General features: G+C 31.6%; 2 protein-coding genes, 2 non-coding genes and 1 pseudogene across 4 annotated transcripts; 4 read left to right on the top strand and 1 right to left on the bottom strand.

Annotated features, from left to right (window-relative positions):
- The first annotated feature begins 1,870 nt into the window (after window positions 1–1,870).
- Window positions 1,871–9,321, top strand: LOC120577431 (LRR receptor-like serine/threonine-protein kinase EFR). The gene is made up of 2 exons (XM_039828852.1): window positions 1,871–2,495; window positions 9,042–9,321. Exons 1-2 carry the CDS (start codon window positions 1,871–1,873, stop codon window positions 9,296–9,298), a joined length of 882 nt encoding a protein of 293 aa, XP_039684786.1. The 3' UTR covers window positions 9,299–9,321.
- LOC112417590 (small nucleolar RNA R71) lies at window positions 5,727–5,833 on the top strand. Its single transcript, XR_003008191.1, has one exon. It is a non-coding gene; the product is annotated as a small nucleolar RNA R71 (small nucleolar RNA).
- A 5,283-nt stretch (window positions 9,322–14,604) lies between the features above and the next one.
- Window positions 14,605–14,711, top strand: LOC112417591 (small nucleolar RNA R71). Its single transcript, XR_003008192.1, has one exon. It is a non-coding gene; the product is annotated as a small nucleolar RNA R71 (small nucleolar RNA).
- A 4,774-nt stretch (window positions 14,712–19,485) lies between these two features.
- Window positions 19,486–22,318, top strand: LOC120577527 (receptor kinase-like protein Xa21). The gene is made up of 2 exons (XM_039829102.1): window positions 19,486–21,589; window positions 21,794–22,318. The coding sequence occupies exons 1-2, from the start codon at window positions 19,486–19,488 to the stop codon at window positions 22,144–22,146; spliced, it is 2,457 nt and encodes an 818-aa protein (XP_039685036.1). The 3' UTR covers window positions 22,147–22,318.
- A 430-nt stretch (window positions 22,319–22,748) lies between these two features.
- On the bottom strand, window positions 22,749–24,432 carry LOC120577526 (disease resistance protein RPV1-like; annotated as a pseudogene).
- Window positions 24,433–24,678: the final 246 nt, after the last annotated feature.

The following is a 24,678-nucleotide window of genomic DNA, read 5'->3' as shown; positions in this document are numbered from 1 at the left end:
GTTGATATTTGGCAGACAACTAATTTGTGGCATTTAATCTCTCCATCACTAAACCAATTTGACAATGCCCCTTATATTATTTTTAACTTGTTGCAAAGGTTGTCAGCAACTCAAATTGAGATAAATGTCACTCTCATGTGGAGCATCTGAAAAGCTAGAAATCTCAAGTTATGGCAACAAGTGTCTGATTCAAATATTACCATTCTGGAAAGAGCAAAGCATCTTCTTGAAGGGAGGAGGAATGCAAACCGCAAGCAAGTGCACATAAACTCAAACACTTCAGCCTCCGCTCCGAGCTCTTCAAAATTCAACGTCGATGCCAATTTCAAATGGGAGAAACCAACAAGAGGCAGATATAAGTGTAATATTGATGCCTCCTTTCCCACCACAACAAACAAGGTAGGTTTTGGTATGTGTATCCGAGACTCGGATGGGAACCATGTCCGTTCTAAAATCATGTGGTTCACTCCGACCTACTCTGTCGATGTTGGGGAGCCCTGGCTTTAAATCATGCGATTCGGTGGATTCATGAACTTCAACTCTCAAATGTTGATTTCGAGGTTGACTCAAAAAGAGTAGCTGATTATTTCAACAAAGGTCGTGGAGATATCACCGAGTTTGGCTCCATTATGGATAGTAGTTTAAGCTTCTGTAATGAATATTTAACAAACTCTCATGTCGAGTTTATTAGGAGGTAAGCAAATGAGGTTGCACATGCTTTAGCTAAGGCAACCACATGTAGTACTAGCTTCCAGGTCTTTGATGATATTCCAGCATGTATTTCCGAATTGATTTTTAATGAAATGATATAATTTATTTGCTCTAAAAAAAAAAAAAAGTCATTAGACTAAATGATAAAAATAATAATAAAACATATTATCGTATGCTATACTCTTGTCCTTTAAGGAATTCTTTGCATTTGCCCTTCCTCTTTAACATTATTATTTTAAGAATAAGTGGAAATCCCTTCATCTATAGTTGCTTCCTGGTTGTATCGTATTTTCGTCAAAGACAATAATCATTTCAATATCTATCTTTGTTGACCTGGTTGACTTGAACCACACAACCCGCCAACTAGTGTTGGAAATGAGTCGAGTCGAACCGAATTTGTCTGAGCTCGACTCGATAAGAATTGGTTCGGCTCGAAAGTCGACTCAAGTTCGATGCAAACCCTTTTTTTAACTTGAGTTCGGCTCATTTAAAGTTCACGAAAAACTCAGTTCGGCTCGGTAGGTTCAACCCGTTGTTCAAGTAACATAATTCGAAAGTTTTTTTGTTTTTGTCAAAAGGCCATATCTTGACCATTTACTTTATTTAAAAAAAAAACAAAAGAACTAAGATAAAACTATAGAACATGTTTATTTTAAGACTACAAAGAAGAAAATAATATGTAGTCATTTACAACTGTAGCGTACTATGCATTCACACAAGCGATTTTCTTTTATAACCACCACTCCTGACTATTGTTTTTAAACTCCCCGATGTGGGACTAATTGTAATACACATATGTTTAGTTAAAATCCTGCAAAAGTATGTTACCCATTTGCTTCTTTATTTCCTCCCCTTTTTGTCGTTGATTGACTTTAAAATAGAAACTTAACTTTAAGGGATTCTTTTCATTTGCCCTTCGTCTTTAACATTATTATTTTAAGAATAAGTGGAAATCCCTTCATCTATAGTTGCTTCCTGGTCGTATCGTATTTTCGTCAAAGACAACAATCATTTTAATATCTATCTTTGTTGACCCGGTTGACTTCAACCACACAACCCACCAACAAATAGTGGGGAGTGAAGTGAAATACACGTTAATATATATGTATCATTCCTTCAGTCCCTTGCCTCATCAATTATTCACACACATTACGGGAAAATGGTTGATCTATCATCTCATCTCTTTCTTTTATCGCTTTCATTGCATTGTTGTTTTATTGCTTGCTTAGCTGCAAATACAAAAAACATCACAACTGATCAATCTGCTCTTCTAGCCTTCAAATCCCTAATTACTTCAGACCCTTATGATGTGTTGGCTAATAATTGGTCAACCTCCTCTTCTGTATGCAATTGGGTTGGTGTAACTTGTGATGAGCGACACGGTAGAGTCCACAGTTTGATTCTCCGAAATATGCGTCTTAGAGGTACCGTTTCCCCAAACTTGGGGAATCTGTCCTTTCTTGTTATACTTGACCTCAAAAACAATAGCTTCGGTGGTCAGCTTCCTACAGAGTTATGTCGGTTGCGCCGATTAAAGATTCTTCATATCAGCTATAACGAGTTTGAAGGGGGGATTCCTGCAGCGTTAGGGGACTTATCACAACTTGAATATTTGTATCTTGGCGTTAACAATTTCAGTGGTTTTATTTCCCAATCTATTGGTAACCTTCATCAGTTGAAAGAATTGGAAATTGGTCAGAACAAGATGTCTGGACCCATACCTCAAACAATTTTAAACATGTCTTCACTTGAACATATCAATTTAGCTGTTAACTACTTTTCAGGTACTCGTACTTTTTGATATAATGTGTTATATTTTTTTCCCACTATCTGTGATTTTAGAATATTAATATAGGATTCATTTGTTACTCCTCCCGTTCCACACTAACAGCGGTTACATATGACCATTTTATAAAAATCGTAATAAACTCCGCACGGGTAAAGCGTCGAAGCCCAAATCATGCGTTATAGTATTAACAATGTCATCTGCATTGAAAAATAATAAAAGATTAATGATAAGTTGATGTTAGATATAAAAATATTGAAATGGTTATTAATAAATATTAGGTCAAATAACACAATTGATCCTTTTAGTTTGATAGAATTTCCAAGTTAGTCCTTTAAGTTTTGAAAGTTTCAAATTAGGTCATTTTAATTTGACAGAATTCTCAAGTTAGTCCTTTAAATTTCAAAAGTTTCAAATATGTCATTTTAGTTGATAAACTATTTCACTGTTACCCCTGCCGTCAGTATCCGTTTAACTGATGCTGATGTAGTCGTTAAGTTGTTGACTTGGATCAAAATGTTACCTTTTAAAAGCTCCATGGTGTAAAAAGCAACTTTTAATAATCACAAATGATAATTTATAGTGCCAGAAAGACAACTATTTACACCAACAAATACATTTCTAGCACTATTAAACGACATTTATAGTGCTAAACTGATGTTTGTGACCATTAAACGTAACGTTTTGACACCCGAAACTTTTAAAATGCATCGTTTATATCCAAATCAACAACTTAACGGTTACATCAACATCAATTAATTATTAACTGACAGCAGGGGTAACGATGAAATAGTTTATCAAGTAAAATGACATATGTGAAACTTTTGAAATTTAAAGGACTAACTTAGGAATTCGGTCAAACTAAAAGGATCTATTTGAAACTTTTGAAACTTAAAGGACTAACTTGAAAATTATGTCAAACTAAAAGGACCAAATATGGTATTTGGCTTAAATATTATAATATGTTAGACTAAAAATATGTCATAGTATTACAAATAATAAAGATATATCTCATTAATAATAAAGACGGCGTTAATGAGTCTCATGTATTTTATGTAATATTTTACAAATATTTGTATTTTTTATATAAATTTTTAAATAATAAACATGATCTCATTAATCATGGCGTAGGAAACTCATTTTCAAACAACTAAATATGTGTCATCCCATGTCCCTTGCTTTAGAACACATTCTCTCAATAAATCTTCTAAGGACTGGATAGTCCTCTCGGCATGACCATCCTATTTTGCAGCAAGACCTGTTTTTTCACAAATGTAAATAAGCCAATATCAAAATTCCCCTAAAACATCCAGATTATAGCATATATGTGCTAATTTAATCTCCAATACATAAAGCATAAATGATCCATCCTTCAAGCAAGACAGCTGATAAATATATTTACTCCCACAGTTCCTTCCACATAGCCCCTTGACAACCTTAATCATAAAAACACGCAAACATCATTCCTGTTAACAACATAGTAATTGATTCCTCAATTTAAATTTAATCCCATACACAATTTGTTAACACATGTGAATCATTTTTAGGCTGTATTGAGTGTTAAGATGGGGCCAAATCAAAGTTATAATATATGTTTTCCTATATAATTTGGATTGTTGTGATTGTGAAGTATATATTATTATTATATGCACCTTTGCCATCTGCTTCACATTCATAACATATTTGATATCTAATGTGATTAGAATTGGATTTATAATTTCTGTGCATCTTGCAATCTCATCTATTCAATATAACCATAGTTAGCTATTCATATTCCTCCAAATTATAAAAAAGCATGGTTACACAATTGACCTATCATTCACAAAATATGAAATTATTGTAATACATCAAATTATTATATACAAATGAAACAATAGCATGTGATTATCAAACACTAACTAAATCACATATTTTTTCAAAATGACATCTTTAAAAATGGTTTTTATGAAAATCAATTTAAAATAGCTTTTTTTTTTAGAGATTTTTTCACAATTTTATTATCATAAAAAATTTCAACAAAAATGATAAAATTTTTAGAATTACATTTTAAGATAAGTTATTGAAAGAAATTTTTCATTTGAAGCTTTCCGAAAAAATTTCTTTGTTAAAAAAAGCGTAACAAATATATTACACTACTAAAATCTATTTTCAAAAAAGTAATAACAAACGGGTCCATTATAAAACTTTCTAACAAAGATCTATCAACATTTATAAGTAAATTTTTCTATTAAATTATTTTTAGATACAAATTTTTTCTATTAATATAACTTTTATGTCTTACAATTGTTTTTACTGTTATATAAAAATAAATAATAAACTATATGTACATTAATTGGCTAGTTTTTCTCCCCTTTTTTGTTTGATTTATGGATTTTTGTCCTTCATTTCTAAATTCACCTACCACATTAACTATTAATATAACTTTTATGTCTTACAATTGTTTTTACTGTTATAAAAAGATAAGTGATGATTCCCCCTACCACTATATCACCTTTATCATCCGGTTTCTTTCGAGCAATTGAAACAAGATAATAAGCGAATAATAGCAAATGTTAACAGGGTGGTTATAAAGCATAACCCACAACATAAACAGCTCAACAGTCCTCATCATTCCTACTTCTTTCCTATCCTATATGGTGCAAGCCATAACCCTTTGAAAGTACCTAAGTACAAGGTTGTGTTATTCAACAACCTAATCATATGTTCCTCTATTCCTAGTCTATCCAAAGCATTAATCATCAGGGTACCTGCCGGAAGAGATAGTTCTAGAGATTTGAGATTTATACCTATTCTTTTGCTCGGGATTCTTGAATTGGATCCCATGATTTCGGACTATTGATTGTTTTCTTCTTGCACCGCTTCCGGGGCCTTCAATCTCCTTAATTTTTCTCTTGGATGTCATTGACATAAATTTGACTTGGTGGGGGTTTGGGTGGAGGTTAGGTTTGGAAAAGGTTTTGTGTGGGAAGGGTTGGTTTAATGATGGGGTTTGGGTAAAAAAAAATTGGTGAAATTTTTTTGAGGGAATTTTTGTGTGGGAAGGGTGATGAAGCGGATTATGACTCTCTCACTTGTCCACTGATAGTGGTTTTGTGCCATGCCCTCGATCAAAGCACATGCTGCTGTGTAAGTTTTATTCATCAAAGCTCCACCTGCAGCTGCATCAACATAAATTTTTGTGGTATACAAAAGACCATTACGAAAGGTGTGGATAATAAGCCACTTCTCTAAACCATGATGAGGGCAAAGCCTGAGCATTTCTTTGAAACGGTCTCACGCATCGTAAAGAGATTCCCCATCTTTTTGAGTGAATTGAAAAAGCCCCGCCCTTAATTGAGCGGTTTTTGAAAGGGGACAGTATTGGGCAAGGAAAGCTAGCCTCATTTGGTCCCATGAAGTGATAGAACCAATTGTCAATGAATGAAACCAAGCACTAGCTCTATCACTTAAGGAAAAAAGAAAGAGGTGCAGCCTTACAGCCTCTTGGTTTGCCTTCAAGGTTCCACTGAGTCTTAAAATTGTCCGTAGGTGATCCGAAAATTGTCCGTAGGTTCCACTGAGTCTTCAAGGTTCCTCAGTAGGAGATCCGAAAAATTGATTTTGCTGCACTAAATAAATAAGTGCAGGTTTTATTTCAAAATTGTCCTCAATTGTTGGGTACACAATAACAGCGTATAACTCATATGAAGATGGGATTGCATACTATTTGAGAGTGCGCTCCTCAGCCATATTGTTATTATTATGTGTGTTGCATCTTCTTTCACGAAGAACATTTCAATCTCAGAAACGAATTCTCCAAGACTTATGGTTCTTCGCACTCAAGAATAAAAAACTCCAAAAGTTGAAGGCAAAAAAGAAAAAGAATATATATTTTTTTATTTAAAAAAAATTCAGTCTAACCACTAAAAAAAATTAATCAAATTACAATAACTCCACGGCAGCGGCGCCAAAAACTTGATGGGATAAAACCGCAAGTGCACGGTCTTATCGAAGTAGTAATAAAAGAGTATCGTTCCGACAGGAAGTTATGAATTCAATTAACTTTAAATAATGATTAGATGAGAGTTTGAGATTATAAAGTTTGAATTTTTAACATAATGAAAATAACAATAATATTAAAAAGGCGCCTTGGGATTATTGGTTTATCATAATGACAAACTCTTCAAAAACCAAACTATTAAACCTAGAACCTTATGTTAGACCTAACTTCTAAAGACAAGTTTATCTTATGTTCCTCTAGCAATCAAGCCTATTTCGCTTACTTAACTACTATTAGATTTTGGTTCCTCTAGCAACCAAGCCTATTTCGCTGACTTGATAACTATTACAATCCTTGAAGTTCGAAACTTATATGTCTCAAGGATTGCAAAGACTATTTCGCTTCCTTTGCAATCCTTGTCTAAATTCACTTGTCCGAATATCAAAAATCCACTTTCGTTTTATGAATTGATATTTGAGATGATGGATTAACAATTATCAAACCCTCCACTTTTGCTTCTACAGTTTGATAATGGTTAATTCATGTTAAAATGGTGAATTTAGATTAGAAATTAGGGTTACATAAAATTAGGGTTTAAAACTTGGTTTGATTAGGATTATGTCATTAGACATATCCAAAAATCTCAAGACAAGAAGAGTATACTCACTAACGTTCATTGGAGACATAGAAGAGAAGAAGAAGAAGCAGAAGAAGAAAAACATAAAATAAAGGTTGAACTTTTATTCAAAGAAACAATTGTCACTTATTATTTCCAAGAACAAAAGATGAATGTTATTGATAGCTAGCTACTCTATTTATAGTCTTATATCGACTTAAAACCTGAGCAATTATTCAATAGAATGTTCTACAAGAAACCACGGGCTTTTCGGTCAAAACAAGCAGCTAGATCATGAAACAAAAGCAGCAAAAGAGGCCCTGGGAGGTGGCACTGGCCGTGCCAAGCTTCTGACTTGGTGAAGATATATTTTCGTCTTCAATCTTCGTATTTTTCACCTGAATCAGCTCCTAATCCTCTTCCTTTTGCTCCAAGACTCAATCTATCAAACATTCGTTCCTGAAATATAATAATATGCAATTGAAGTAAAATAGCTCTAAAAGAAAATAATATTTAAATAAAATAAACTTAAATCTAAATAAAACGAAACTAAATATTATATTAAAACGACTAATTATTGACTCATTATATATCTATCATTCAATAGTTTCAACAAAGGACCCATGCTGAATGGCATCCGATACATGAACAAACTTCAACAACTATATCTTATTGGCAACAACTTGGAGGGTAAGATATTTTCATTGACAACATTGTCTGTTTGTTATACTTGTTTCTCTATAGTATATGCTTATAAACTTGATAAACGACTTAATTCTTTAATGATGAAAGTGTCTAGGTTTTGCAAAATCTGTATTTCTAAGATTTTATTTAAGATTGGCCGCAATCCCCTTTTGCCACTAAAACATATCACACAATAATTTTAGATTGACAACAATCCGATTATTTTGTAAATTTTCATAAAACTATATATCTCTTTCCAATTTATTATCACTATAATATTCAAATTTTAGTTTAAGATGTAATAGATCCTACACACTGGTCTAATAAAGCACAAAAAGAGCGGTTGAGGCATCATAACACTGTTTGGTAAAACAACCGATAAAATTAATGGTTCGATTAACTTATTAAGTCATTTCCTATTAGCTATCAACTAACTTATTATAAATATGAAATTAAATTAAAAACATTTGTTTATTTTTTTTTTCTTCCAATTAAGATAACAGTTGTAAAAATTAGAAGAAAAATAATAATGATAAGTTTAAAGCTAGTAAACATATTAGTTATAAACTCGTTATCAAATAACGGTTACTAAATAGATCTTTTTTAATTAGTCATAAGTGCTTATAAGTTATAATATATTGATTATAAGATAACTTACTGTGCTTGTTAAAAAACCCCATAACTCTTCTTAACTCGTAAAAGAATTTCCTAGTAAAAATACAAAATTAAAACTATTTGCCTTATAGGATCCTCAATTCTTTCACCGCTTGTTTGGAAAAAAGATAATCCCAATCTGTGACGATAGACTAGTTAATAAATATATCTATTTTATTTATAATTTAAATTTTATTCGAAAGAAAGGCAAAAAAAAAGTAAGGACATGCATGAACATATTTTATAAAGAAACTCATTAAATAGTGTTGATTCCAACAATCCCAACTAACATATTTTAGTCAGAATACTCCCCCAATATCATCCAAACACCTGTTTATTTTTTTAGCAAAATATTACTAACACCAATACCAAGCACAAGAGGTAAAAGATATCATCAATTACAAGAAGACACAATCGAATCATATACATCGGTTAAACCAGTAAAATTGCTAACCAAATACATACAGAGCAGCAGAACACCAAATAATTTCAGTTCAAAAACAGAAAATGTGTCAAGATCACAACATGTCAAGTCAGAAAATTTTATAAGGCAGGTGAAATTCCATCGCTGAACAAATATTAAATTTGATATTATTGTTACACACATGCAGGTGAAATTCCATCGCTTAACAACATGACTTCTTTGAGGGTGGTAGATTTTGCCTTTAACAATTTAAATGGAAGACTACCAAATGATTTTTTCAACCAGCTTCCTCAACTCAGAAATTTTAGTTTAAACAACAATCAATTTGAAGGAAGCATTCCACAATCAATTGGTAACTGTACATCATTGATATACTTAGATTTATCATCAAACTTTCTCATAGGTATGTTGTGTTTTCTATCTGGACATATTTACCTCAAATAAGATTCATAATTATCATTTTTTCAATTATTTTACATTTTCTAAAACCATTCATTTACCTTTTTTTTTTTATTGAATTTCATCTTTTTATTTTAGAATTATATTCTCTTAATATTCATAAAAAAAAACAGTCTCTTAATTGAAAATGTTCTTTAATATTAACAACTTTTGGTAAAAGATGCATAGTTAACCCTTAAGAAATAGAATTAAAAATTCAGAAAAAATTATTCAAGAATTTTCTCAACAATAAATTTAATGAAGTGTGTGTAGTTGGATAATAAAGTGTCAAGTCCAATGAGATAATAAGTGGTGTAGTCTAAAAAGTTCTAGAGATGTGCAGAAGTCGGCTAGTAGTATAAAAGCAGAGTATTAAACGCATGCAGTAGAGAGAAGTGTATAGAACTCTCTCGGGAAATGTGTAGAATATTGTTGTATGATGCATGCAGAACTCTTTCCTGAGGCCTATAAAAATGGTAGAGCTTATCATTTGTATACTAAGCAAGTAAAATGCAAGAAAATAAAAATCAAAGCGTCCTCTTAACAAGTAGATATTGTCCTTCTCTTAAATTTTATGTCATCCTCAATTTCTCCCAAAAGCTCGCTATAACCTCCTCATTTAAAAAAAAAAATTGTGGCGTCAAAATTTATGTTACAATAATAAATCCTTCCATAGTCATGGAGAATACCGAAGTAGTGTCTTTTCATGTTCCACATCTAAAAGGGAGTATGTATGATAATTTGCATATCATAACGACACATAGTCTGATAGAAGCAAATATAATCAAACACAAAGATATATATATATATATATATATATATATATATATATATATATATATAGAGAGAGAGAGAGCAGACACAAAGCAATTATATTGGTATCCCTACAATGTAGGAGTAGTCCAGTCCCCGTGCACTTCCAAATGATTTTCCATTATAATCACAACTGATTGAAATTGCTCAAGGACACAACCAAGAGACTTTCAATACTTAAACACACAAGCAAGAGACTTCCAAATGTTTAATCACAATTAAAAGAGAGTTTTATAATAGTTTACAAATTTGTTTTTATTGTTTGTACACTTGATATACAATCAGAGGTGTAAATATTTATATTAAGAACATACTTTATGAACTTAAAATTTTTAAGATAAAAACTTAGTAAGAAATTCTTAAAGTGTTATATGCGCTTTTGAATTTGACAAAGTAATGACACGTTAAAATAACAGAGTCTTGTTATATTCCTTCAAGTCTTCAATTCCTTATATAGGTAAGGATTTAAAAGACGTTGTAGAAGTGTTAGTGCACTAAGAGTCGTTGATAAGCTTAAAATCTAGATAGTTAGGACTTTGCCTGATATGAATAATGTCGTTGATTAGACATTTGAAATTCCTTTACTGCAATTGGAATTATCCTTCCATTCTCTTTGTCCTTGAAAATTCTTGATGGAGACAAGTCATAGAAGAGGACAAATCTAACGTGACATCTGGGTCCTCAAGATTCTTTTCTTTTGAGTCTAGAGGTCTTCAGAGTCTGATGGTCTTCAGAGTTTGATGTTGATCTTCAGCTTCTGAGTGATCTCCTTTCTTCTGATTAAAATGTTAACTTCTGATTGACCTTTCTTCAGATCTTCTAGCAAAGTATTTTAACTTATCTTATGCTTCTGATGCTCTTATACATGTTCAGACCTTGTTAAATTTTAATCTATGGTTCTTCAGTACTTTGTTATCATTAAAACTCTAGAGAAAATGTACAAACTAATTTTGTTCCAACAAAATGATGTACCTTCCTCCAATTATCACCTTTCAACTCCCATTTAGTGCTCCTTAGAAGTTCTCCTCGCACTACGAACTCTTTGGGAGAAACAACAAAACGTCATCGGCCAACCAACAATTTTGAGAATATACAATCTACTCATGTCATAAAGATAATGAGGGCTTAGGGGGAATTTGTTCCAGACCAGATTTCGGTCCAATTCAATAGATGTATTAACCCATTACACCACCTCGCACAAAATCACCACCCTAAGGCGATCCTAGCCGTCCAACTGATCTCTAACCAAATCCTAGAATCTCCAACGTACGAGTTTCACAAAAGCAGTTACAGTGAGCTCGTTTATATAACCGTGGCACCACTGCCACACCTAAGTACAAATGCATTTTACACACTTTCTACTCCTTAATTATATAATAATTTGAGCGTTGGAAAAGTTACCTACTTTACATGTTTCTTCCCCACTGTCGAAGGACAACCTCCACCGTATCAAAGCTCTTCCTTCGCTGAACCAGATCGTCTTCAGCACGAGCGTCAAGATCTTGTTATCGTAGTTATATTTTCAAACATATCATATATATGTAGAAAGAGAGAGAGAGTTCATTTTTTAAGTGAGAATAATGGGAATAGTTATTGACCTTGGATTTAAATTCGATGGTTAAGATTAAAATTCCCTATTTAAAAAACAACACCTCCCTCTATTCTATCTATTCTCATAAACCCATTTATATTTTCATCTTCTTTAATTACAATAATCTAAAACCAAATTTTAAAATAGACTTTAATCCGACTTTTCTGAAGATAACCCATTGATTTTCTCGTAACCTTTTTTGTGTTTGCTATAAAAATATTGAAATAGTTATTAATAAATATTAGGTCAAATATCACAATTGATCATTTATAGTGCTAGAAAGACAGCTATTTATAACAACAAATACATTTCTAGCACTATTAAACGACATTTATAGTGCTAAAATGATGTTTGTGACCATTAAACGTAACGTTTTGACATCCGAAACTTTTAACATGCATCGTTTTGATCCAAGTCAACAACTTAACGGCTACATCAACATCAATTAATTATTAACTGACAACATGGGTAACGGTGAAATAGTTTATCAACTAAAATGACCTATGTGAAACTTTTGAAACTTAAAGGACTAACTTAGGAATTTGGTCAAACTAAAAGGATCGATTTGAAACTTTTGAAACTTAAAGGACTAACTTGAAAATTATGTCACACTAAAAGGACCAAATGTGGTATTTGGCTGAAATATTATAATATGTTAGACTAAAAATATGTCATAGTATTACAAATAATAAAGATACATCTCATTAATAATAAAGACGGCGTTAATGAGTCTCATGTATTTTATGTAATATTTTACAAATATTTGTATTTTTATATAAATTTTTAAATAATAAACATGATCTCATTAATCATGGCGTAGGAAACTCATTTTCAAACAACTATGTCCCTTGCTTTAGAACACACTCTCTCAATAAATCTTTTAAGGACTGGATAGTCCTCTCGGAATGACCATCCCATTTTGTGTGGCTTCTCTAATAGCAGCAAGACCTGGTTCTTCACAAATGTAAACAAGCCAATATCAAAATTCTCCTAAAACATCCAGATTATAGCATATATGTGCTAATTTAATCTCCAATACATAAAGCATAAATGATTCATTCTTCAAGCAAGACAGCTGATAAATAAATTTACTCTCACACTTCCTTCCACATAACCCCTTGACAATCTTAATCATAAAAACACGCAAACATCATTCCTGTTAACATCATAGTAATTGATTCCTCAGTTTAAATTTAATCCCATGCACAATTTATTAACACAATGAATCATTTTTAGGCTGTATTGAGTGTTAAGATGGGGCCAAATCAAAGTTATAATACATGTTTTCCTATATAATTTGGATTGTTGTGAAGTATATATTATTATTATATGCACCTTTGCAATCTGCTTCACATTCATAACATATTTGATATCTAATGTGATTAGAATTGGATTTATAATTTTTGTGCATCTTGCAATCTCATCTATTCAATATAACCATAGTTAAGCTATTCATATTCCTCCAAATTATAAAAAAGCAGTATGGTTACACAATTGACCTATCATTCACAAAATATGAAATTATTGTAATACATCAAATTATTATATACAAATGAAACAATAGCATGTGATTATCAAACACTAACTAAATCACATATTTTTTCAAAATGACATCTTTAAAAATGGTTTTTATGAAAATCAATTTAAAATAGCTTTTTTTTTTAGACATTTTTTCACAATTTTATTATCATAAAAAATTTCAACAAAAATGATGAAATTTTTAGAATTACATTTTAAGATAAGTTATTCAAAGAAATTTTTCATTTGAAGCTTTCCGAAAAAATTTCTTTGTTAAAAAAAGCGTAACAAATATATTACACTACTAAAATCTATTTTAAAAAAAGTAATAACAAATGGGTCCATTATAAAACTTTCTAACAAAGAACTATCAACATTTATAAGTAAATTTTTCTATTAAATTATTTTTGGATACAAATTTTTTCTATTAATATAACTTTTATGTCTTACAATTGTTTTTACTGTTATATAAAAATAAATAATAAACTATATGTACATTAATTGGCTAGTTTTTCTCCCCTTTTTTGTTTGATTTATGGATTTTTGTCCTTCATTTCTAAATTCGCCTACCACATTAACTATTAATATAACTTTTATGTCTTACAATTGTTTTTACTGTTATATAAAGATAAGTGATGATTCCACTATATCACCTTTATCATCCGGTTTCTTTCGAGCAATTGAAACAAGATAATAAGCGAATAATAGCAAATGTTAACAGGGTGGTTATAAAGCATAACCCACAACATACACAGCTCAACAGTCCTCATCATTCCTACTTCTTTCCTACCCTATATGGTGCAAGCCATAACCCTTTGAAAGTACCTAAGCACAAGGTTGTGTTATTCAACAACCTAATCATATGTTCCTCTATTCCTAGTCTATCCAAAGCATTAATCATCAGGGTACCTGCCGGAAGAGATAGTTCTAGAGATTTGAGATTTATACTTATTCTTTTGCTCGGGATTCTTGAATTGGATCCCATGATTTCAGACTATTGATTGTTTTCTTCTTGCACCGCTTCCGAGGCCTTCAATCTCCTTAATTTTTCTCTTGGATGTCATTGACCTTAATTTGACTTGGTGGGGGTTTGGGTGGAGGTTAGGTTTGGAAAAGGTTTTGTGTGGGAAGGGTTGGTTTAATGATGGGGTTTGGGTAAAAAAAATTTGGTGAAAATTTTTTGAGTGAATTTTTGTGTGGGAAGGGTGATGAAGCAGTTATGATTCTCTCACTTGTCCACTGATAGTGATTTTGTGCCATGCCCTCGATCAAAGCACATGCTGCTGTATAAGTTTTATTCATCAAAGCTCCACCTGCAGCTGCATCAACATAAATTTTTGTGGTATACAAAAGATCATTATGAAAGGTGTGGATAATAAGCCACTTCTCTAAACCATGATGAGGGCAAAGCCTGAGCATTTCTTTGAAACGGTCTCACGCATCGTAAAGAGATTCCCCTTCTTTTTGAGTGAATTGAAAAAGCCCCGCCCTTAATTGAGCGGTTTTTGAAAGGGGACAGAATTGGGCAAGGAAAGCTATCCTCATTTGGTCCCATGAAGTGATAGAACCAATTGTCAATGAATGAAACCAATCACTAGCTCTATCCCTTAAGGAAAAAAGAAAGAGGTGCAGCCTTACACCCTCTTGGTTTGCCTTCAAGGTTCCACTGAGTCTTAAAAAAGTTGAAATATGAAGATTCGGATCCTCAGTAGGTGATCCGAAAAATTGATTTTGCTGCACTAAATAAATAAGTGCAGGTTTTATTTCAAAATTGTCCTCAATTGTTGCGTACACAATAACAGCGTATAACTCATATGAAGATGGGATTGCATACTATTTGAGAGTGCGCTCCTCAGGTATATTGTTATTATTATGTGTGTTGCATCTTCTTTCACGAAGAACCTTTCAATCTCAGAAACGAATTCTCCAAGACTTATGGTTCTTCGCACTCAAGAATAAAAAACTCCAAAAGTTGAAGGCAAAAAAGAAAAAGAATATATATTTTTTTATTTAAAAAAAATTCAGTCTAACAACTAAAAAAAATTAATCAAATTACAATAACTCCACGGCAGCGGCGCCAAAAACTTGATGGGATAAAACCGCAAGTGCACGGTCTTACCGAAGTAGTAATAAAAGAGTATCGTTCCGACAGGAAGTTATGAATTCAATTAACTTTAAATAATGATTAGATGAGAGTTTGAGATTATAAAGTTTGAATTTTTAACATAATGAAAATAACAATAATATTAAAAAGGCGCCTTGGGATTATTGGTTTATCATAATGACAAACTCTTCACAAACCAAACTATTAAACCTAGAACCTTATGTTAGACCTAACTTCTAAAAACAAGTTTATCTTATGTTCCTATAGCAATCAAGCCTATTTCGCTTACTTAATTACTATTAGATTTTGGTTCCTCTAGCAACCAAGCCTATTTCGTTGACTTGATTACTATTAGAATCCTTGAAGTTTGAAACTTATATGTCTCAAGGATTGCAAAGACTATTTCGCTGCCTTTGCAATCCTTGTCTAAATTCACTTGTTCGAATATCAAAAATCCATTTTCGTTTTATGAATTGATATTTGAGATGATGGATTAACAATTATCAAACCCTCCACTTTTGCTTCTACAGTTTGATAATGGTTAATTCATGTTAAAATGGTGAATTTAGATTAGAAATTAGGGTTAGATAAAATTAGGGTTTAAAACTTCGTTTGATTAGGATTATGTCATTAGACATATCCAAAAATCTCAAGACAAGAAGAGTATACTCACTAACGTTCATTGGAGACATAGAAGAGAAGAAGAAGAAGAAGAAAAACATAAAATAAAGGTTGAACTTTTATTCAAAGAAACAATTGTCACTTATTATTTCCAAGAACAAAAGATGAATGTTATTGATAGCTAGCTACTCTATTTATAGTCTTATATCGACTTAAAACCTAAGCAATTATTCAATAGAATGTTCTACAAGAAACCACGGGCTTTTCGGTCAAAACAGGCAGCTAGATCATGAAACAAAAGCAGCAAAAGAGGCCCTGGGAGGTGGCACTGGCCGTGCCAAGCTTCTGACTTGGTGAGGATATATTTTCGTCTTCAATCTTCGTATTTTTCACCTGAATCAGCTCCTAATCCTCTTCCTTTTGCTCCAAGACTCAATCTATCAAACATTCGTTCCTGAAATATAATAATATGCAATTGAAGTAAAATAGCTCTAAAAGAAAATAATATTTAAATAAAATAAACTTAAATCTAAATAAAACGAAACTAAATATTATATTAAAACGACTAATTATTGACTCATTATATATCTATCATTCAATAGTTTCAACAAAGGACCCATGCTGAATGGCATCCGATACATGACCAAACTTCAACAACTATATCTTATTGGCAACAACTTGGAGGGTAAGATATTTTCATTGACAACATTGTCTGTTTGTTATACTTGTTTCTCTATAGTATATGCTTATAAACTTGATAAACGACTTAATTCTTTAATGATGAAAGTGTCTAGGTTTTGCAAAATCTGTATTTCTAAGATTTTATTTAAGATTGGCCGCAATCCCCTTTTGCCACTAAAACATATCACACAGTAATTTAAGATTGACAACGATCCAATTATTTTGTAAATTTTCATAAAACTATATATATCTTTCCAATTTATTATCACTATAATATTCAAATTTTAGTTTAAGATGTAATAGATCCTACACACTGGTCTAATAAAGCACAAAAAGAGCGGTTGAGGCATCATAACACTGTTTGGTAAAACAACCGATAAAATTAATGGTTCGATTAACTTATTAAGTCATTTACTATTAGCTATCAACTAATTTACTATAAATATGAAATTAAATTATAAACATTTGTTTATTTTTTTTTCATCCAATTAAGACAACAGTTGTAAAAATTAAAAAAAATAAATAATGATAAGCTTAAAGCTAGTAAACATATTAGTTATAAACTCGTTATCAAATAACGGTTACTAAATAGATTTTTTTTTAATTAGTCATAAGTGCTTATAAGTTATAATCTATTGATTATAAGATAACTTACTGTGCTTGTTAAAAAGCCCCATAACTCTTCTTAACTCGTAAAAGAATTTCCTAGTAAAAATACAAAATTAAAACTATTTGCCTTATAGGATCCTCAATTCTTTCACCGCTTGTTTGGAAAAAAGATAATCCCAATCCGTGACGATAGACTAGTTAATAAATATATCTATTTTATTTATAATTTAAATTTTATTCAAAAGAAAGGCAAAAAAAAGTAAGGACATGCATGAACATATTTTACAAAGAAACTCATTAAATAGTGTTGATTCCAACAATCCCAACTAACATATTTTAGTCAGAATACTCCCCCAATATCATCCCAACACCTGTTTATTTTTTTAGCAAAATATTACTAACACCAATACCAAGCACAAGAGGTACAAGATATCATCAATTACAAGAAGACACAAGCGAATCATATACATCGCTTAAACCTGTAAAATTGCTAACCAAATACATACAGAGCAGCAGAACACCAAATAATTTCAGTTCAAAAACAGAAAATGTGTCAAGATCACAACATGTCAAGTCAGAAAATTTTATAAGGCAGGTGAAATTCCATCGCTGAACAAATATTAAATGTGATATTATTGTTACACACATGCAGGTGAAATTCCATCGCTTAACAACATGACTTATTTGAGGGTGGTAGACTTTGGCTTTAACAATTTAAATGGAAGACTACCAAATGATTTTTTCAATCAGCTTCCTCAACTCAGAAATTTTAATTTAAACAACAATCAATTTGAAGGAAGCATTCCACAATCAATTGGTAACTGTACATCATTGATATACTTAGATTTATCATCAAACTTTCTCACAGGTATGTTGTGTTTTCTATCTCGACATATTTACCTCAAATAAGATTCATAATTATCATTTTTTCAATTATTTTACATTTCCTAAAAGCATTCATTTACCTTTTTATTTATTTATTGAATTTCATCTTTTTATTTTAGAATTATATTCTCTTAATATTCATAAAAAAAACAGTCTCTTAATTGAAAATGTTCTTTAATATTAACAACTTTTGGTAAAAAATGCATAGTTAACCCTTAAGAAATAGAATTAAAAATTCAAAAAAAATTATTCAAGAATTTTCTCAACAATAAATTTAATGAAGTGTGTGTGGTTGGATAATAAAGTGTCAAGTCCAATGAGATAATAAGTGGTGTAGTCTAAAAAGTTCTAGAGATGTGTAGAAGTCGGCTAGTAGTATAAAAGCAGAGTATTAAACGCATGCAGTAGAGAGAAGTGTATAGAACTCTCTCGGGAAATGTGTAGAATATTGTTGTATGATGCATGCAGAACTCTTTCCTGAGGCCTATAAAAATGGTAGAGCTTATCATTTGTATACTAAGTAAAATGCAAGAAAATAAAAATCAAAGCGTCCTCTTAACAAGTAGATATTGTCCTTCTCTTAAATTTTATGTCGTCCTCAATTTCTCCCAAAAGCTCGCTATAACCTCCTCATTTCAAAAAAAAATTGTGGCATCAAAGTTTATGTTACAATAATAAATCCTTCCATAGTCATGGAGAATACCGAAGCAGTGTCTTTTCATGTTCCACATCTAAAAGGGAAGTATGTATGATAATTTGCGTATCATAACGACACATAGTCTGATAGAAGCAAATATAATCAAACACAAAAATATATATATATATATATATATATATATATATATATATATATATAGAGAGAGAGAGAGAGAGAGAGAGCAGACACAAAGCAATTATATTGGTTCCTCCTACAATGTAGGAGTAGTCCAGTCCCCGTGCACTTCCAAATGATTTTTCATTATAATCACAACTGATTGAAATTGCTCAAGGACACAACCAAGAGACTTTCAATACTTAAACACACAAGCAAGAGACTTCCAAATGTTTAATCACAATTAAAAGAGAGTTTTATAATAGTTTACAAATTTGTTTTTATTGTTTGTACACTTGATATACAATCAGAGGTGTAAATATTTATAGCATATATGTGCTAATTTAATCTCCAATACATAAAACATAAATGATTCATTTTTTGCATTTTTAAAAGACAAATGTATCCAAAGCACATAAAAACCAAAAATAATCCAACGTAAAAAAAAATCCAACGGTTGGAAGGAATTCGTGATATTTCACAAAAGTCAAATTCGTTGTATATATTTTTTTACTTTTTGTTTTTCTATTTAAATTTAATTTATTTTTATTTTTCTAGAAATGTCAAATACTGTTGAATCCTATTTATCACATTACATAATTATACCAAAAAAAGGAAAAAGGTGGTCGGATTTTATTGTCCCTTTTTGTGTTGCTAAAACATTATTAACATTTCCAGGTACGATTCCCAAGGAGATTGGCTATCTTGATAAATTTGAGGTGTTATACTTGCCTAACAATAGCTTAAGTGGATCTATTTCTTCCAAAATCTTCAACTTGTCATCACTCACTGATTTGGAGGTTGATCTGAATAGCCTCTCAGGCACAATTCCATCAAATACGGGATATAGCCTTCCTAGTCTGCAATATCTATACTTGAATGATAACAATTTTGTTGGAAATATTCCAAATAACATATTCAACTCTTCTAATCTTATTGAATTTCAATTGGATGACAATGCATTCAGTGGAACTCTACCCAATACTGCTTTTGGAGATTTAAGATTCCTTGAATCGCTATTCATATATGACAACAATTTGACAATTGAAGATTCTCATCAATTCTTTACTTCCTTGACAAATTGTAGATATTTGAAATATTTAGAGCTATCAGGGAATCATATATCTAATCTTCCTAAGTCAATTGGAAACATAACTTCGGAATTCTTCTCCGCAGAATCATGTGGAATTGATGGTAATATTCCCCAAGAAGTTGGAAACATGAGCAACTTGCTAACTTTTTCTCTTTTTAGGAATAATATAACTGGACCAATACCTGGTACATTCAAAAAGTTGCAAAAACTTCAGTTTTTGAGTCTTAGCAACAATGGACTACAAGGATCATTTATTGAGGAGATTTGTGAAATGAAGAGTTTGGGTGAGTTGTATCTAAAAAATAATAAGCTCTCTGGAGTTTTACCAACATGTTTGGGAAATATGATTTCTCTTATAAGGATAAATGTAGGATCTAACAGTTTCAACTCTAGAATACCTTTATCTCTTTGGAGTCTAAGAGATTTATTAGAGATAAATTTTTCTTCAAATTCTTTAATTGGTAATCTTCCACCTGAGATTGGGAATTTGAGAGCAATTATACGATTAGACCTATCAAGAAATCAGATTTCAAGCAACATTCCAACAACCATTAATTCCTTACTAACATTGCAGAGTCTCTCCTTAGCAGATAATAAACTGAATGGATCAATTCCCAAATCACTTGGTCAAATGGTAAGCTTGATCTCTTTGGACTTGTCCCAAAATATGTTAACTGGTGTTATTCCAAAATCCTTAGAATCCCTTTTGTATCTTCAAAACATCAACTTCTCATATAATAGATTACAAGGAGAGACTCCTGATGGTGGACATTTCAAAAATTTCACAGCTCAATCATTTATGCATAATGATGCACTTTGCGGTGATCCTCGCCTCTTGGTACCTCTATGTGGTAAGCAAGTTAAGAAATGGTCAATGGAAAAAAAGCTTATATTGAAATGCATACTTCCCATAGTTGTGTCAGCCATTTTGGTTGTTGCTTGCATCATAGTTTTAAAACATAATAAAAGGAGAAAGAATGAAAATACTCTTGAAAAGGGTTTGTCAACTTTGGGAGCTCCAAGAAGAATATCATATTATGAACTTGTGCAAGCAACAAATGGATTCAGTGAGAGTAATTTCCTTGGAAGGGGGGGATTTGGCTCTGTTTATCAGGGGAAGCTTCTTGATGGTGAGATGATTGCAGTTAAAGTAATTGATTTGCAATCAGAGGCAAAATCAAAGAGCTTTGATGCAGAATGCAATGCGATGAGAAATCTACGACATCGAAATCTGGTAAAGATTATCAGTAGTTGCTCAAATCTTGATTTCAAATCATTGGTGATGGAGTTCATGTCAAATGGAAGTGTAGACAAATGGTTATATTTAAATAACTATTGTCTAACTTTCTTGCAAAGGTTAAATATAATGATAGATGTTGCATCTGCATTGGGATATCTCCATCATGGTTCTTCAATACCAGTGGTTCATTGTGATCTAAAGCCTTCCAATGTCTTGTTGGATGAAAATATGGTTGCACATGTTAGTGATTTTGGTATTGCCAAGCTCATGGATGAAGGACAATCTCAAACTCATACACAAACTTTGGCTACTATTGGATATCTTGCACCAGGTCATTTCTTCTCTTTTACTTCTTAACATTATCTTGTTTATGTTTCAGTCCCAACCAATCTATCTTATTTTGTCAACAAAAAATATCTACAACACATATTAGTCATCAACATGTTATATTAGTAATTAATGTGTACATTGTATGGATCTAAGCCTTAACTTTAAGAATATTTGATAACTAGTAATAACTAGACTTAACATGCAGAATATGGATCTAAAGGAATTGTTTCTGTCAAAGGAGACGTGTACAGCTATGGGATTATGCTAATGGAAATCTTCACAAGAAAAAAGCCAACAGATGATATGTTTGTTGTAGAACTAAGCTTGAAGACATGGATCAGTGGATCATTGCCTAATTCAATCATGGAGGTCATGGATTCAAATTTAGTCCAAATAACTGGGGACCAAATTGATGATATATTGACTCACATGTCATATATTTTTAGTTTAGCACTGAATTGTTGTGAAGATTCACCTGAAGCAAGAATCAATATGGCAGATGTTATTGCGACGCTAATCAAAATCAAGACTTTGGTTGTTGGTGCAAACACACTCTAGTTATTCATTTGTAAACTGATGTAATTTTTTTTCCTTTTGTAATATTTGTGTTTGATGTTTTCAATATTCTTTTTTTGATTGATGTCTTGCTACTTCTGGTTTGTCCTTTCAACTGTTTTTGTATGAGATTGAAGTACATTATCTCCTTAATATATTTCCTTTTGCGTGTAAATCGTGTGTACTGTATCCATATATGTTGTATCCCCTCTCAATTATTATTATTATTTTTAATTTAATTTGAAGTTTATTAATGGTGCAGTCTTTGGAGGAGAGTAGTGAGATGATATTTCCTTTCTTACCAAGTTTCTCAAGCTTTATGTCTTTAATATAGTTTAGAGAAGCTTCAAGTTTCTCAAATGTCTCTAATATAATTTTCAAGATGTGGTGTTACTAATTGAATGATGATGAAGATGTTCATAGAATCTTTATTTTGATATCCTTGAGTTCACTAAAATCACAGTTACACACATTGTGCTCCAACTACATGCGCTAAACTTTGTGCTGATTAAAGTTTTGTAACACATTCTTTCAATAAAATAAAAAAAGTTTTGTAACACATACATTGATAAATATGTAAAAGAAGAAGCACATTTATAATGCACCTAAAATAGTTTTTCATAAGCTTCTGAATCCTTCATGTATGAAAGCCTCTCACATGTCAAACGAAGCATGTGGACGCTTCTCTTCATCTTAAGTTCAGTTATGCGTTGAACCGTTGCCTCATGACTTAGTTGATTTTCATAAGTATCTATGCTTTTATAGTATTGTAGCTGAAGTTGTGCAAGTTGCACTAATTTAGTAATTTGGTGATCCAGATCACCAACATAAACATGATTCAGCTTTTGCAGCACATCCATCGCAATTTCCTCAACAAGTTCAGCTTCTGCTCTGTTTGTACAGACATGGAAAAATATAAACATATGTCTTTTTTTTTTTTTTTTTTTTTTTTTAAGAAGCTAAATTAGTCCATTCAAATTGGCAGCGGAAAAATTGAACCTAAGATCTTGAAGAGGAGCATACTCCTAGGTCCCAAGCCAATACCACGAGGCAACTCAAGTGGATTATTTTTTAAAAATCTTATTTTTCTAATAGTAAATCAAATAACATTAATATGATAAAAAAAATTACCTGTTGATGGAGCAATCCAACTGTTAGCCAATATTTATGAAAAGGGTATCATTTAATACAGTCAAGGGTTTGACCTAAGAAGATGGACTTGACTTTATAAAAATCTATCGAAGATATGTTCGCAGCGAGAATCGAAGACGCTAATTCCAGTTCGATTGGTAGAGATGTTATCGAAGCGCTATCATCTTTGTGGATAAGGTCAAAAAGATAGTAACGGCTATATTCGATATTCAAATTGAATGGCTATGACTAGGTAGTTATAGGTCTATTTGTATAAATAGTAGTTTTTCTTAGGAAAAATTGGTCACAATTCAATCATACTCAAAACTTACACTCAATACTGTCCGTATGGAAGCGACAAACGAGTCACAAGTTGCAAAGTATGAACATGTGCACCAATTTTCATTAAATCTTTACAATTTCAATACATGTCTTTAAACATCTTTGCAATCTACTTAAGCATTTTTAAGTATTTTCTTTACTGTTATTTACACTAAACTTCGATTGGATTCAATTGAGTTGGATTCGATTGTTTGTATTTTGTTCTCGTTTTAATCAAAGTTCTTTAAGAACAAGTATTACGTTTGAAGCGGATAATAAAAAGCACAATATGCTCTTAAGATTTATTGGTTGATCTTGCAAGTGAACATCTTTGAAACCAGCGATTGTTTACCAAATTTCAGTGTAAACACCAACCCAAAATGGTTGGCTGCTTCTCCCAAAGCATCCCTCCATTTTTGCACAATATTCATTGTACTTCCAAAACGCTGCTCATGCTTAACAAATGCCTCAACATAACTTCCTAATTGGTGTCAAACATGGAAAGGATCAACTTCATAAAAAACTGGGAATATAATTTGCCCTTTGTGTTTTCTACACTCGAGTATTTTCACAACTTCATCCAAACACCATTTTGAAGTTGCATAATTTTTTGGAAAAACAAAGAAAGTTTTGCTTCATCGATCGCCTTGAGAAACGCTTGTGATATTTCATCTCCTCTTTATAGATTGTCATCTATGTAAGTCTTGATATCAAACCTTCTTAGTGCACTATTGAAATGGCTTGTGAATGTCTTACCAGTATCCTCGCCTCTGAAGCTAAGGAATACTCATGCGTTTGTTTAGGTTTGGTAGAGGAGGAGGAGGATGATTTTGCCATATATTGCGGCTATAGCTAGATTATGAAACTTGAGAACTTCCCTTTTTATATAGATCGACGGTCGATCTATGCAACTTCTTTGCTCATTAAAATATGTAGAAATTAAAGCAAAGAGAGAATTGAGAATCAACGGAGTTTAAAATATTGGGTTAGTTTCTAAAGTTAAAAAAAGAGGGTGCACAAATATTTAACTTAAAATATTAATTTAAACTTGTAGAAACAACAACAACAAAATACTGCCTTCGA

The sequence above is a fragment of the Medicago truncatula genome, chromosome 8 (genome assembly GCF_003473485.1).
Source record: "Medicago truncatula cultivar Jemalong A17 chromosome 8, MtrunA17r5.0-ANR, whole genome shotgun sequence".
In the NCBI taxonomy this organism is placed as follows: Eukaryota; Viridiplantae; Streptophyta; class Magnoliopsida; order Fabales; family Fabaceae; genus Medicago; species Medicago truncatula.
Note: the sequence above shows the minus strand (reverse complement) of the source record. Positions and strands in the feature narration are given on the sequence as shown.